This window comes from Eschrichtius robustus, chromosome 1 (assembly GCF_028021215.1).
Source record: "Eschrichtius robustus isolate mEscRob2 chromosome 1, mEscRob2.pri, whole genome shotgun sequence".
NCBI lineage: Eukaryota > Metazoa > Chordata > Mammalia > Artiodactyla > Eschrichtiidae > Eschrichtius > Eschrichtius robustus.
Window position 1 is genome coordinate 164,398,557 of NC_090824.1, and position 12,657 is coordinate 164,411,213.

The 12,657-nt window shown below is 50.0% G+C and overlaps 1 protein-coding gene across 3 annotated transcripts in view; it reads right to left on the reverse strand.

The window, feature by feature from the left end:
* HOMER2 (homer scaffold protein 2) overlaps positions 1–12,657 on the reverse strand; it is a 96,617-nt gene that overhangs the window by 1,790 nt on the left and 82,170 nt on the right. The window contains exons 5-9 of one of the 3 annotated variants that reach the window (XM_068537933.1): positions 12,109–12,215; positions 7,925–8,138; positions 5,763–5,873; positions 4,500–4,580; positions 3,117–3,313 (exon numbers count right to left, since the gene is read on the reverse strand). In XM_068537933.1, coding sequence (XP_068394034.1) covers positions 3,125–3,313; positions 4,500–4,580; positions 5,763–5,873; positions 7,925–8,138; positions 12,109–12,215 — 702 coding nt within the window. In that variant the 3' untranslated portion in view covers positions 3,117–3,124. Of the gene's footprint in view, positions 1–2,456; positions 3,314–4,499; positions 4,581–5,762; positions 5,874–7,924; positions 8,139–12,108; positions 12,216–12,657 lie in introns of those variants that run through there. The other 2 variants (XM_068537941.1, XM_068537928.1) reach the window with 2 other exon arrangements.

The following is a 12,657-nucleotide window of genomic DNA, read 5'->3' on the forward strand; positions in this document are numbered from 1 at the left end:
GAGACCCAGATGCAGCCCACGCTGCTGCTCACTAGCTGGGTGACTCAGGGTGAGTCACCTGTCTCTGCTTCCTCTGCAAAATGGGGAATGATCTCTGCCCCGTTCTCTCACCCAGCTGAGGTCTAAAGTGACGGCATGCAGGGGAGCGTGGAAGGGAGGGAGTGTACAAGTTCTGGGTCTCATGTGGACGCTGGCTCTCTTTCAAGGCCTGACCACACTGTCCCAGCCTGTCACTCAGGTGGTTTTCTATTCCCGAGGCACTAGGAAGACTTTATCTCCCCTTGCCGCTCTCAACTGTATCACGCATCCAGTGGGTCTTTGCTTGGAATGAAAATTATTTTTAAGGATCATTATGGTTAAAGGATTCCAAATTTTACGTTGCTATTTTTAGGCCTCAGGTTTCACAGATGCAGAGGAAAAAAAAAAAAAAAGCTAACTGAGGTTCAGGCAGCCAGTCTTGGAGATGTCAAATCAGAAGACATCACTTGGAAACAAAGACGCAGTCCTAGCTCTAAATCCTCCAGCAGCACGACGGGGCTGGGGTGTTTGTGAGGGAAGGGTTATGCCCTGCCTGCACTTGGCTTCAGATCACGACAACCAAAGGGCATCAGTGCTGAGACTGGAGCTGGACGTCCTAACACATGAGGGCCTGGCTCAAGGGAAACTGGGATGAATTCAGCGGGTCATTCTCCTTATATCCCGAGGCTGTTAGACAGGGCTAGCCTCTCGACAGACTGTCTAGGTTGTCCCAGGCCTTTTTTTTTTTTTAAAGAAAGTAAATGAAGAAACATTAAGACCTTTAGAGAAAAGCAGAAGGAACTGAAAGTCCAGGGCTTTTGTAAAGGTGTGCTTTCCCTGCTGAGCCCAACTTTGCTTCTCCTTTAGAGAAGCCCCCACTGCTCTTAGCTCCTGGGCTGCATGGTGTAAAGCTGGCTGGGGCCACATAGTGTGGGGCTCTCAGCTCCTCACCTACTGCCTACAAGGGCTCACCAAACTCTTCCACGGTCGGTGAGCGGGGGTCATGGGTCTCAACTGCACAGGGACACAGCAGCCCACCATGGTAATGGCTCTACTGCTGCCACCGGTTTCTCCAGTCACTGCCCGGAATGTGCAAGTGGCTCTGGCAACTCTATCCTCCGATGAATACGTCACCTGAGCATGCTCCAGTCAGTCAAGACGGCTCCTTCTGGATGAATAAGCTGCCTCATAGACAGGGGTGGTGGGCCTCAGAAGACCCAAGCTGAGGTTTCAGAATCCCAGTGTCTGCTGCTCCTGGGCAGGGGGACTGGCCTAGCCTGAGAAGAATCCTCTTTAGCCCACTGCTGCGCCACAAGGCCAACTCACGGCCAGCCCAGCTCTCTGATCTCCAGGTCAGTAGAGAGCTGCTACCACTGTCCTGAGAGCCATCTGGAGCTCCAGGGAAAGGGCAGGGCCAGCAGCGCCCAGTCACAAATCAGCAGGAGGGCTGACCACGCTTTCCATTTCCATCTGCCACCAGCCCAGTGAACTCCACCAGAGCTGCCCCACTCAGCCTGCGGGTCTCCCCTACGTGTCCTGGTGCTTTCCCCACCCCAAATAAGACCTCCCTGCTCAGGGAGATGGTCTCAGCTACACGAAAGAGAGCAGCAGGACTTGTAAAGTCACCCTGGGGCCAGGGTCACATCCGTGTGTACCCTACCCACCTCCTCAGGCTATTTTATTGTTTATCTAAACAATTCAGCAGGAAGCAATTCTAACGTGTGAGAAAATCCTTCTAGAGGGGGAAGTTCTCTTAGTGGTTCTCAAAGCAGGTAAGGGGGCAGCAAAGCCTCCCCCTCCTTCAAAGGGATTTAGAAATGCCCACGGCCAGGGATTCAGACCATTTTGCCATGCATGGGGCAAATGAAATGTCCACTGGCCCCACTGAGAAACTCAGTAAGAGAGGAGAGGTCCATGGATCTGGTCCCTTCCATAGCAGGAACGGGGGGTGGCAGACCTGGGCAGAACTCCTCTAAGGCCAAGGCTCAGCCACTTTGAGCCCACTCTTTCCCTCATGGGCCTGTGTGATTTCTTTTTCAATTGTCTAAACCCAACAGAGGATCCCACCCTAGATCCCAAGCCCTGGGCAGCCCCTATACCAGGGACAGTCAGTGGTCCTAGAATCCCCAGGCCACAGGCCTCACTCCTGGAAAGGAAGGGTAGTCTCAGTGTCAGAGGCCCCCAGGGGCAGAGCACCATGGATGGGCTGCTGGGAGGGGGTGGGCCTCAGACCAGCTTCTGCTGCTTCCACCGCCACCCTCCCGGCCCCAGGGCCACCTGAGCCAACCCACGAGTATGTCCACAAAGTCACATACATGCCTGATAATGACCCAGTGCACCAGGACGGTGGACTGTCCAACAGGGGCTTGATGGGGGATGTGATGAAAACACTAAATTCTGTTTATACGTTTCATTGAACAAATATTTATTAAGCACCTACTTTGTGCCAGGCACTGTGCTAGGCACCCTCGCTGCGTGCTGTCCCCACAGCACAGTAATCTGCTCAGAAATTAAAACCAAGAAAAGGAACACTGTCGCAACCCTACAAACTGGGGGCAGGTGGAAGTGGGCGGAGTGGATGCAGGCGATTCCCCTGCCAGAAAACGCCTCCACCAGAAGCGTGTTTTCTCTCTTGGGACAAGTCTCTACTAAGTGGTTGCTTTAAAGCATCTCTGTATATACTGAGAGGAAAGCTGCTATCACCACACCCCACGCATTGGTGCCTGGTGGACATTCGAATACTCTGAACGTTACTCAAAAAAAAGGAGTTGGAAAGGGTATTCATACTTGAATTAGAAAATACTTTTTTTTCCAGTTCATATGGTTGCAACAGCCCTTAAGAAAGATATAAACATCCCTGCCCTGACTGCGTAAACGTTTAAGGTAGACCTAGTTCTGGATTCCTGAGTCAGAATCGTCCAGTTGTCCATGACCTCGCAAGGCCAGAGAAGCAAGGGGAGATTTCTATTCTGGAGAGGAGAGAGTGGACGGCACCCCTGGTTTGGAAACATGACAAACCGCGCCTGCATTTACAGAAGCCACGCGAACGGGAGGACGTCCTAGTGCTACTCCGTGTCACACACACCCTGGGGACTCACGCGCAGCCCTAGTTGTCGGCGCCCAGCTTGGAGAGGCCCCGGCGGAAGTCGTGCAGGTCATCGATCTTCCCGTCTAGCACCTCCAAGAAGCTCTTCAGCTCCACCTTCAGGTGGCGCTGGCGGTACTTGCTCTCCTCGATGTCCGTCTTCAGGGAGCGCACTTTGTCTTCCAGGTTCTGATTGTCTCTCTCTGCCGCCTGAAGCAAAGCGAGAGAGAAAGAAGGGTCTGGGGATGGAGCGGGAGGAGCCCCGCTGAGACCTGCGACAGCCAGACTGTCCGTCCCCCTCGGGCAGGCCTGCCTCCCTGGAGGTGTTAAGTGTCCTGCCCCCACCCCCCTGGCATCAGGTGTGTGCCCCTCCTTCCTGCTGTTCTCTGGCAGAGGTGCCAACGGCCAGCATCTCGCCTTAAAACGACGCCCCCACAGAGAACACAGAACTCAGCGTCCTGCCCAAGGGAGCCTGGTGCTAAGTGATGCTCTTACAAAGTGCCCAGCAGAGGAAGCCTGAAATCCCAGCACATGGGGTTTTCAGCCCCAGGCCCAGGGTGGTCAGCAGAGGCCCCCTTTGGGTTCCATTCTGGGAGAGAGCGAGAAATAGCACAAATGGAAGAGTGACTTGTTTCTCTCGGTTCCACTGAGAAGGCGAGGGCTCCTCGGCCCCAGGCCAGCCTCTGGCCATCAGCGAGGGAGGACTGGCCGTGCCAGACACAGGGACAGTGGGTCTGTGCTCTGTCCATCCCGTGGTGTTGCCATGGAGACGTTCAAGCTCCCAGTGGCAGGACCGCTGTGAGTCCAAATAAGAGCTTTCATCTTACGGGCATAAAATGAGAATTTTTGAATGGGTGTACAAGAACCAGTTACTAATACCAAGGTTGTGTACCCGAACAAAGTGCTCTCGAAGTGAGGAGAACCTCGGAGGTGAAGGAGGACCTGAAAATGCTCCTTCTGTGGATCAGAAATCTGAAGCCGGCGGCGGCGGGGGGTTGGGGGGGGGTGGGGGGGGGCCTGTCCAAGGTCGTGTCCAAGGTCACTGGCTGGGGAGGTGCAATAGCCCCTGGGTCTTAGGTTCTCAACTCTCCTTTCCGTCCCCTGCTCCGCACCCTTCTGTGGTTCTGTAGGGACTTCTGTGGGCAGGAAACAGTCACCTACACTATGGTTATGCACAGGACACCTTCATATAAGTGGAAAAAACAGAAGACAAACACTGCTGAGTCTGCACCCGGGAGCAAAGCTGGCATCTGGCATGTAGTTACGCTGGCTTTTTAGGAATACAAAGTCGCTCTTCTTTACCAAGCAGGCGTGAAAGGGAGAGGCCTCGGAGAAATGGGTAACACAATGGATGCCTTCTCATCTGAGCCCAGATGGACATGCTCCCCGCCCTTACCTCTAACTTCTCAGAGACGTATTCACACTCTGACATGAGCTGAGGTATGATTTCACTTTGTTTTCGGAGGTCTATCAACTCCTACAGGAGAGAGAAATTGGAAAAAGAATGCGAAAGCAAGTCAGATAAAATGTATTCTTGAAAATCCCCAACTCGTACATACAATAATGGAAGCAGCTTTCGGAACCTGTGTTGTCTGCGTAAATAATAATGGCGGTGATGTTATACTTAACACACATGAGGTAATTCTACAGGCTGAGTATGTTCCATGAATTAATGCATGAAGGCTGTACACCACCATGAAAAGAGAAGTATGATTCCTGTTTCGTAGATGGGGAAACCGAGGCTGAGAGAGGACTGGTAACTTGCCCATGGTCTCCACCCTCTGTATACAGTAAGTCCCCTACATACGAACCTTCAAGTTGCGAACTTTCAAAGATGCAAATGTACGTTCACATGTCCAATCATGTAAGTTAGTTCACGTGTCTGGCGTACATTGTCACGTGCATGCATCCTCTACAAGTGGTTGTGCGTTTGTGTACTTTACTGTATAGTACTGTATAGAGTACAGTACTACAGTATCTTTATTTCATGCCCAGGATGTCCGGAAGCAAGCGTAAAAGCAGCAGTGATGAAGCTGGTACTACTGTACTTTTCAAAGTACTGTACTGCAAGGTTAAAAATGTTTTCTTTGGTTTTTGTGTCTGTTTTTTATGTATTATCTGTGTGAAAAGTATGATAAACCTATTACAGTACAGTAGGACACAGCTGATTGTGTTAGTTGCATACCTAGGCTAACACTGTTGGACTTACAAACAAATTGGACGTACAAGTGCACTCTTGGAATGGAACTTGTTCGTGGGTAGGGGACCAGCTGTACTTAGCTGTCCTGTCCCCCAGAAAATAAATGACTGTGTGACAGGGGGTTCTCGCTGCATTAATTTGACAGCAGAACACAACTTCTGATAAAAGACCACCTATGAAAGTTTCCTAGTGCTTTTGTAAATGTTCAGCTCCCTCTTGGATCTGAGTGACTGACTATAGAATAAGTACAACAAGGAGGCTGCAGAGGGTAATGGTCAGGCCTTTGCTCTGGACTATCTGTGCCTTGGTGTAGCTTTTGGCTCTGTCTCTGTGTTGAGGTCCGGGCAGCTGCCAGGGCCGGTCACATGCCCCACAGCTGCCTGCCGTGTCCTTGGGTGGAGATCACCCGCCAAGGCCCAGGGGATGACGAGCAGCACCGCTCAGAGCCCCACTACCCACCGTCTCCTTTTCTTGGAGTTCCAACTCCAGCTCCTCAATTCTTCTCTTCAACTGGGTATTCTTCTCCTTCTCTCTGTTTATCTCGCTGCACTGCTCTTCCAGCTCGTCAATCTTTAATTAATATCACATGTTAAAGCAGGGATGCCAGTTTACTTTAGTCATTAAACAAAAGATCACCACAGCTCTTTTAAAATAAACCATAAATTAACCCACTTATAAATTTTTCCTTGTGGCTACAAACAAACTCCACGGGGCTCCCCCTGGGCTGTTTGCTCCTGCTGGCACAGGATGCCCTCATTTAATACCAACAAAGCCACAGAAGTCACAAAACCTGGCTTCGGTATGCTCTGGGCCTCTGGTTTTCTCTCACAGTCACAGGACGGTAGGTAAGCTTTAGGTTTGCTTTAAGGATCTGTCGCAGGTCGGGGCCAGACGTCCCATGAATCTATCTGCTTCTTCGCAGAATGACTGTCACATCATTTTAATCATGCCCTGAATGATTCTGTTGCATTTCAAGGGGTTAAGCGAGCAGGGTAGAGAACCGAGCAACTCTGTGGGACAGTGGCTACCAACTGGGACTCGATGACATTTCAAACGTTTTAAATCAAGATGACCTTTCCCCACTGATGCACGCAGAAGGGGCCTGGCCCGTGGACCTCCTCCTGGAGAGATGACAAGTGCAGGCTGAGGTACATCCCCAGAGTGCATCTTTCTCTCCTTCCCAAGCCTGACACCTCTGACACTGGGCATTTCCCAGGGGCCAAAGCATGGGTGCAGAGTGGACGGCAGGGGTGTAACCAGCAAGTTAACACAAGAGCACCATGTTGATGGGGTCCCCACAAGCAGGCAGCGGCAGTCCTCAGGGTGCAGGGCACTAGGTGGTCAACATGAGGACAATTCTCAGAGGTGACCTGCACCAGCCCTCAGGATCTGAACCTCCAGCCACAGGAGCCGCCGGAGATCCCACCAACGTCCACATCCCGCCCTGGGAATCAAGTTCCCAGCGCTTCCCACCCAGGGAAGCTGACGCTCCGCGCAGGTCCGCGCAGGGAGCAGGTTCCACTGCACGCACTTCCTCCACGCCCCGCCCCCCCGCATGGCTCCTTGGTTCTTACACTCAGACGCGAATCGAGAAACTCAGCTCTTCGCTTGGAAAAAGAAAGAAAGGGCGATCAATCCCTCTGGCAGGCAGATCAGCCCAGCCTCAGAAGGGAAGGTGCAGAGTCAGCACTTGGCCTGCGCCCCTCACCGTCAGCACTTTATGAAAAAACGTGCTGAAAAACCGACACGAGGCAGTTTCACGTGCCACCTGCTCCGAAGTAAGACGTGAAATAGGGGAGTGGTTTCCAGGGGCTCCACTCAGAACGGGTGGGCGGGTTACAAACGGGGGCAAGGGGAGCGAGTACCAACTCAATGCGACCCGTACCCTGAAATCCTGCATTTACGGAGCAGACTGTGTTCACCGACTGTGGGATAAAAGTGCTGACCAGCAAAACAGCACAGCAACCCCAGGACCTCACCTGGGGACCCTAAAGCAACCGCATCAACTCAGCCCAACTCCAGAGCATGAGCGACTAATTACAGGGAAGGACGTGGGTGAATTCTGAAAAAAATCGAAAAGCTCCGATGTCAGGGTAGGAGGGTAGAGGGCACACGAGGGCCGTCCGCATCCACCCACCTCACACGTCAAGGGCGTATTCCTTTCCTTGCTATCTCACATTTTTAGAAAGAGTGGTTTGCAGGGAAGCAGGGTTTCTGAGCAATCACGCCTCACCATCTCCTGAATCTGTTTTCTTCACTCACCCTCTGGATCCCTTTTCTCTACCGAAGATCACTGAACCACAGAAAATGCCAGAGGGAGGCCACCCACAAAAGGTCAACCCACAGCTCGCATCAGAGGGTGATCTTTGCGAGAGACAAAGCTGCAATCTCCCATTGATTTCTCTTCTCCTTTGCGATTGCAATTTTAAAACTTGGTTCAGGAAAGGTAATCAGTCAGTTCTGTACGTAGTAGTAGCATTCCCACTAAGGCAGGCAGGGAGGTGGAGGGGAGGACAAAGGGAGAAGCAGCGGGTCTTCCTTCTGCCCCTGGGACACGGAACTGAGGGCCAAGTGGGAGGCAGTGGGGAGAGGAAGGTCACGGCCGCCCTGGCCCTCCCCACCTTGTTCCGGAGCCGGTCATTCTCGTCGCGGCAGAGGGAGAACTGCCTCTTCCACTGCTCCACGCTGGCCGCCGAGTCCTGCAGTGCCGTGGTCAGCCGGGCGTTGCTCTCCCGCAGGGTCTGCAGTTCGATCTCCCATTTCTTCACGTTGGCGGCGCTGCCGGGCGGGGGCCAGGCGGTGACCGGGAGGGTGGATGCTGTCCACCCGGCTGCCCTGGGGAGGGGGGACCCAGCCACCCCCTCAGCCCATGCCTCGGGGCCACACCCTCTCCCGCCGGTGGCCTGGAGGCGAGAACCACGTGCTGAGCGGGCCTGGCACCTCCCTTTAGTGGGAACATGCTGCCTTGTTGGGTGATTTTCTCAAGGCATCACTTTAGAAGAGAACAGAATTCTCAGAGAAGGAAGAGATGAAACTTAGAATGAACTCAGCCATAAAAAAGAATGAAATCATGCCATTTGCAGCAACATGGATGCAACTAGAGATTATCATACTAAGTAAGTCAGAGACAAATGCCATGATATCAGTCTTATGTGGAGTCTAAAATATGACACAAATGAACTTATCTATGAAGCAGAAACAGGCTCACAAACATAAGAGAACAGACTTGTGGCTGCCAAGGGGGAAGGGGCTGAGGGAGAGATGGATTAGGAGTTTGGGGTTAGTAGATGCAACCTATTATATACATAATGGATAAACAACAAGGTCCTACTGTATAGCACACGGAACTATATTCAACGTCCTGCGATAAACCATAATGGAAAAGAATATAAAAAAGAATTATATGTATATATGTATAACTGAGTCACTTTGCTGTACAGCAGAAATTAACACAACATTGTGAATCAACTCTACTTCAATTAAAAAAAAAAAGGAAACTAAGAATGAAGCCACAGACTGTGGTAGAGACCCCTCCCCCGTCTGCTCCCTACTGACCCCTGGCCGCAGGACTGTTCTCTCCTGCCCCATGTCCGTTCCTTCCTGAAATGAGCCTCAGGGATGTAGGTTCTGAAGTGCTGGGGCGGACCCCGGGCCCTCTGACACTCTCATGAAAGCTGCAGACCCTTTCAACAAGCTCCTGACACCCCCTCTCTGGAGCCCAACAACCCCAGGTTTAAACAAACAGCCTGGGTCCAGATTTGAGAGCTGAGGACTTGAGGACAGAGGAGACAGGGGCTGGGAGTCCCCTGAGGGCAGAACTGGGGTTCCAACCGCAGCATGTGTGAGGGAGCCCTGGCCGACCCTAGGTCACCTCAGGTCCGAGGGACGCCTCCACGTTATCACCAAACCATATGATAATCCTCTGTGATCAGTGAAGTTTGAAAAAACAAACTGGAATCAGGTTCCCCTCAGTTGCCGCTCCCATTCAACGCTTCTTTTGTTTCCTTGTTTTGGAGACCAGTGTTCACTGCAGCACTATTTACAATAGCCAGGACATGGAAGCAACCTACATGTCAATCGACAGAGGAATGGATAAAGAAGATGTGGTACATACAGACAATGGAATATTAGCCATTAAAAGGAACAAAATTGGATCATTTGTAGAGACGAGGATGGACCTTGAGACTGTCATACAGAGTGAAATAAGTCAGAATGAGAAAAACAAATATCACATAATATCGCTTATATGTGGAATCTAGAAAAATGGTAGAGATGAACTTATTTGCAAAGCAGAAATAGAGACACAGACGTAGAGAACAAACGTATGGTTATCAGGGGGGTAAGGGTGGCAGGGTGGGATGAATTGGGAGATTGGGACTGACACATATACACTACTATGTATAAAATAGATAGCTAATGAGAACCTGCTGTATGCCATAGGGACCACTACTCAATGCTGTATGGTGACCTAAATGGGAAGGAAATCTAAAAAAGAGGAGATATATGTATAGTTGATTCACTGTGCTGTACAGCAGAAACTAACACAACATTGTAAAGCAACTAAACTCCAATAAAAATTAATTAAAAAAAAAAAAACACTTCAGACTTAGCCACTCTGAAAAAAAAAAAAAGAAAGTTTTTGGCTTCTAATCAATACTGCCTGGCTGAGGAGAGTTCTGTCTCTAAAGGCTTCTTTTTTTTTTTTTTTTTAACTTTTAAAAAAGTAAATACAACTGTATTTTAATAATCTGCATTATCTTTCATCCACCTCAAGGTCCTAGAACTGTGATTGGAAAATATATACTTTTGGTTTCAAACACCACAGACTGAAAACATAGCAAAATATTATTATGTGATTAATTTCAGAGTTAATGATTGAGCTGATTTCGGGAAATGGCTTCACACCCATTCCTGTAATTCACTCGTCCATTCAACTGGGATTTAAAAACATTTATTTTTAGGGGTGGAATGTTTTCATCCAGGCAGCCCACTGTGACTCAACCAAAAATAGTCCTCATGATCACCTGATGAGTAAAAGAGGCTGGTCACAGTTTTGTCCTGTGAAGTACCTGACAAAACCCAGGGTCCAAAGAAGGTGGCTGGATCTAAGGGTCCTATGTTCTTTCTGGAATTCCTAGGTCAGATCACAGGAATTAAGCTCCACGCACTGGTCAGGCCAGCTGGGTTGCAGAGGTGGGTGCCTCTGGGAAGATTTACCAGCCATGTGACCTTGGGCAAGGACTCACTGTACCACCTGGGACTCAGTTTCCTTACCTGTAAAATGGGGGAATTAATATGATAGAGTTCTTAAATGGGGCAGGTCTGAGGAAAGCAGCTTCTCAGCCACAGAGAGGCTGGGGGAAGCCGGCCGATTCCCCTGCCAGGTGAGCAGAATGACCCCCAAAGACAGCAGTTCTGAAGGTGCTCATGGGGCCAGACTTACACCGTGAGGCCCAGCCTAGCCTTTGGGAAACAGGCCACATTCTCAAGATATGAAAACACAAGCACAGCTAGTATAGTCATTAAAAGTTAAAATCTTGTTGATATCGTTATGGGGGTTGTGTTAAATTTGTAGATCAATTTAAGGGAAATTGATACTTTTTAAAATAGTGAGGCTTCCTACCACTTCCCAATAGACTTTTTCTATTTGTTGAATTACTCACGTATGGCCCTCAAAATCATTTGAGTTTTCTTCACAAAGATCCTGTACATTTCTTAAGTTTATTCCCATGTATTTTATGGTTCTAGTTCATATTGTAAAGGAAATCTCTTCTTCAAATATATAGTCTAGGTTATGTTTGTTTGTATATAGAAAAGCTACTGATTTTTGTGAGATTTTAATTTCAAGATAGTTTCTTAGGTTTTAATGTTTTTCAGTGTTATCATATATGAATAAATGATAAATTTGGCTTCTCAAAAACCAAAACAGGGGGCTTCCCTGGTGGCGCAGTGGTTGAGAATCTGCCTGCCAATGCAGAGGACGCGGGTTCAAGCCCTGGTCTGGGAAGATCCCACATGCCGCAGAGCAACTTGGCCCGTGAGCCACAATTACTGAGCCTGCGCGTCTGGAGCCTGTGCTCCGCAACAAGAGAGGCCGCGATAGTGAGAGGCCCGCGCACCGCGATGAAGAGTGGCCCCCGCTTGCCACAACTAGAGAAAGCCCTCGCACAGAAACGACGACCCAACAAAGCCATACATACATACATACATACATACATAAAAAGAATGTAAGCAGACAAGAATAGCATTAAAAAAATGTAAAAAAATTAAAAAAAAAAAAACAAAAAACCCAAAACAGGGACTTCCCTGGTTGTCCAGTGGTTAAGACTCCATACTCCCAATGCAGGGGGCACGGGTTTGACCCCTGGTTGGGGAACTAAGATCCCGCATGCCGCACGGCACGGGCCACCCCCCCCCAAAAAAATGAAACGTAAGCACTGGGACAGGGACTTCCCTGGCGGTCCAGTGGTTAGGACTCCACGCTTCCATTGCAGGGGACCCGGGTTCCATCCTTGGCTGGGGAATTAAGATCTCACAGGTCTCACGGTGCGGCAAAAAAAAAAAAAAAAAAAAAAAAAAAAAGCACAGGGACACCTCTCTCTTTCTCACACACACACATAGATGCTGATGTGCACAGAGAACAACCATGAAGGCAGCTGGTCTTCCTCTGGCCAGGAGTCAAGACCGGACGCTCTGAGCAGGACCCAGTCTCCTTTCCCAACTTCCTGAAACCCTGCCCAGTAGGAAAGGCTGCAGGGAAGTGCTGACCTGGGAGGCAACAGCACCTGGATTTGAATATGCTCACCTCTGTGTCAGCGCGATCTTCAGCTTGTCGTTCTCAGACTTGAGGTGTGTGTTGGCAGGACCTGCACAAGACGCCTTTTCATCGTCCGTTCCGTTGATGCTGGATGCCTGAGTGGAAGATGGGGTTTCACACCCAGATTCCTGGCCAGACTGAATCACCTGCACACCTTATCACTCGTCCTCACAGCGGAAGCAAATCAGGCATAATGAGGAACTGTCTGGTTATGAGTGTGGGAGAACCAACGCATCCAACCAGAATGCAGCAAAGACTGACAAGTCCACAGACTAATAACAAGACTATCCCTGGGGACTCCACTTGGAGTCCAGACAGTCTGCATTTTACCCACAAGACAGCATACAGGGCCATTATGCAGAACCTTTTCACTCAAACTTTACAGGTAAACCTAACAAGCCCGGATACCTGATCTCCTTAAATAACACAGGACAGAAGCCACAGATTAAAAGAGGTGGAGGGTTTTAGGGACTTCCCTGGCGGTCCAGTGGTTAAGACGCCGTGCTTCCAATGCAGGGGGCACGGGTTCAATCCCTT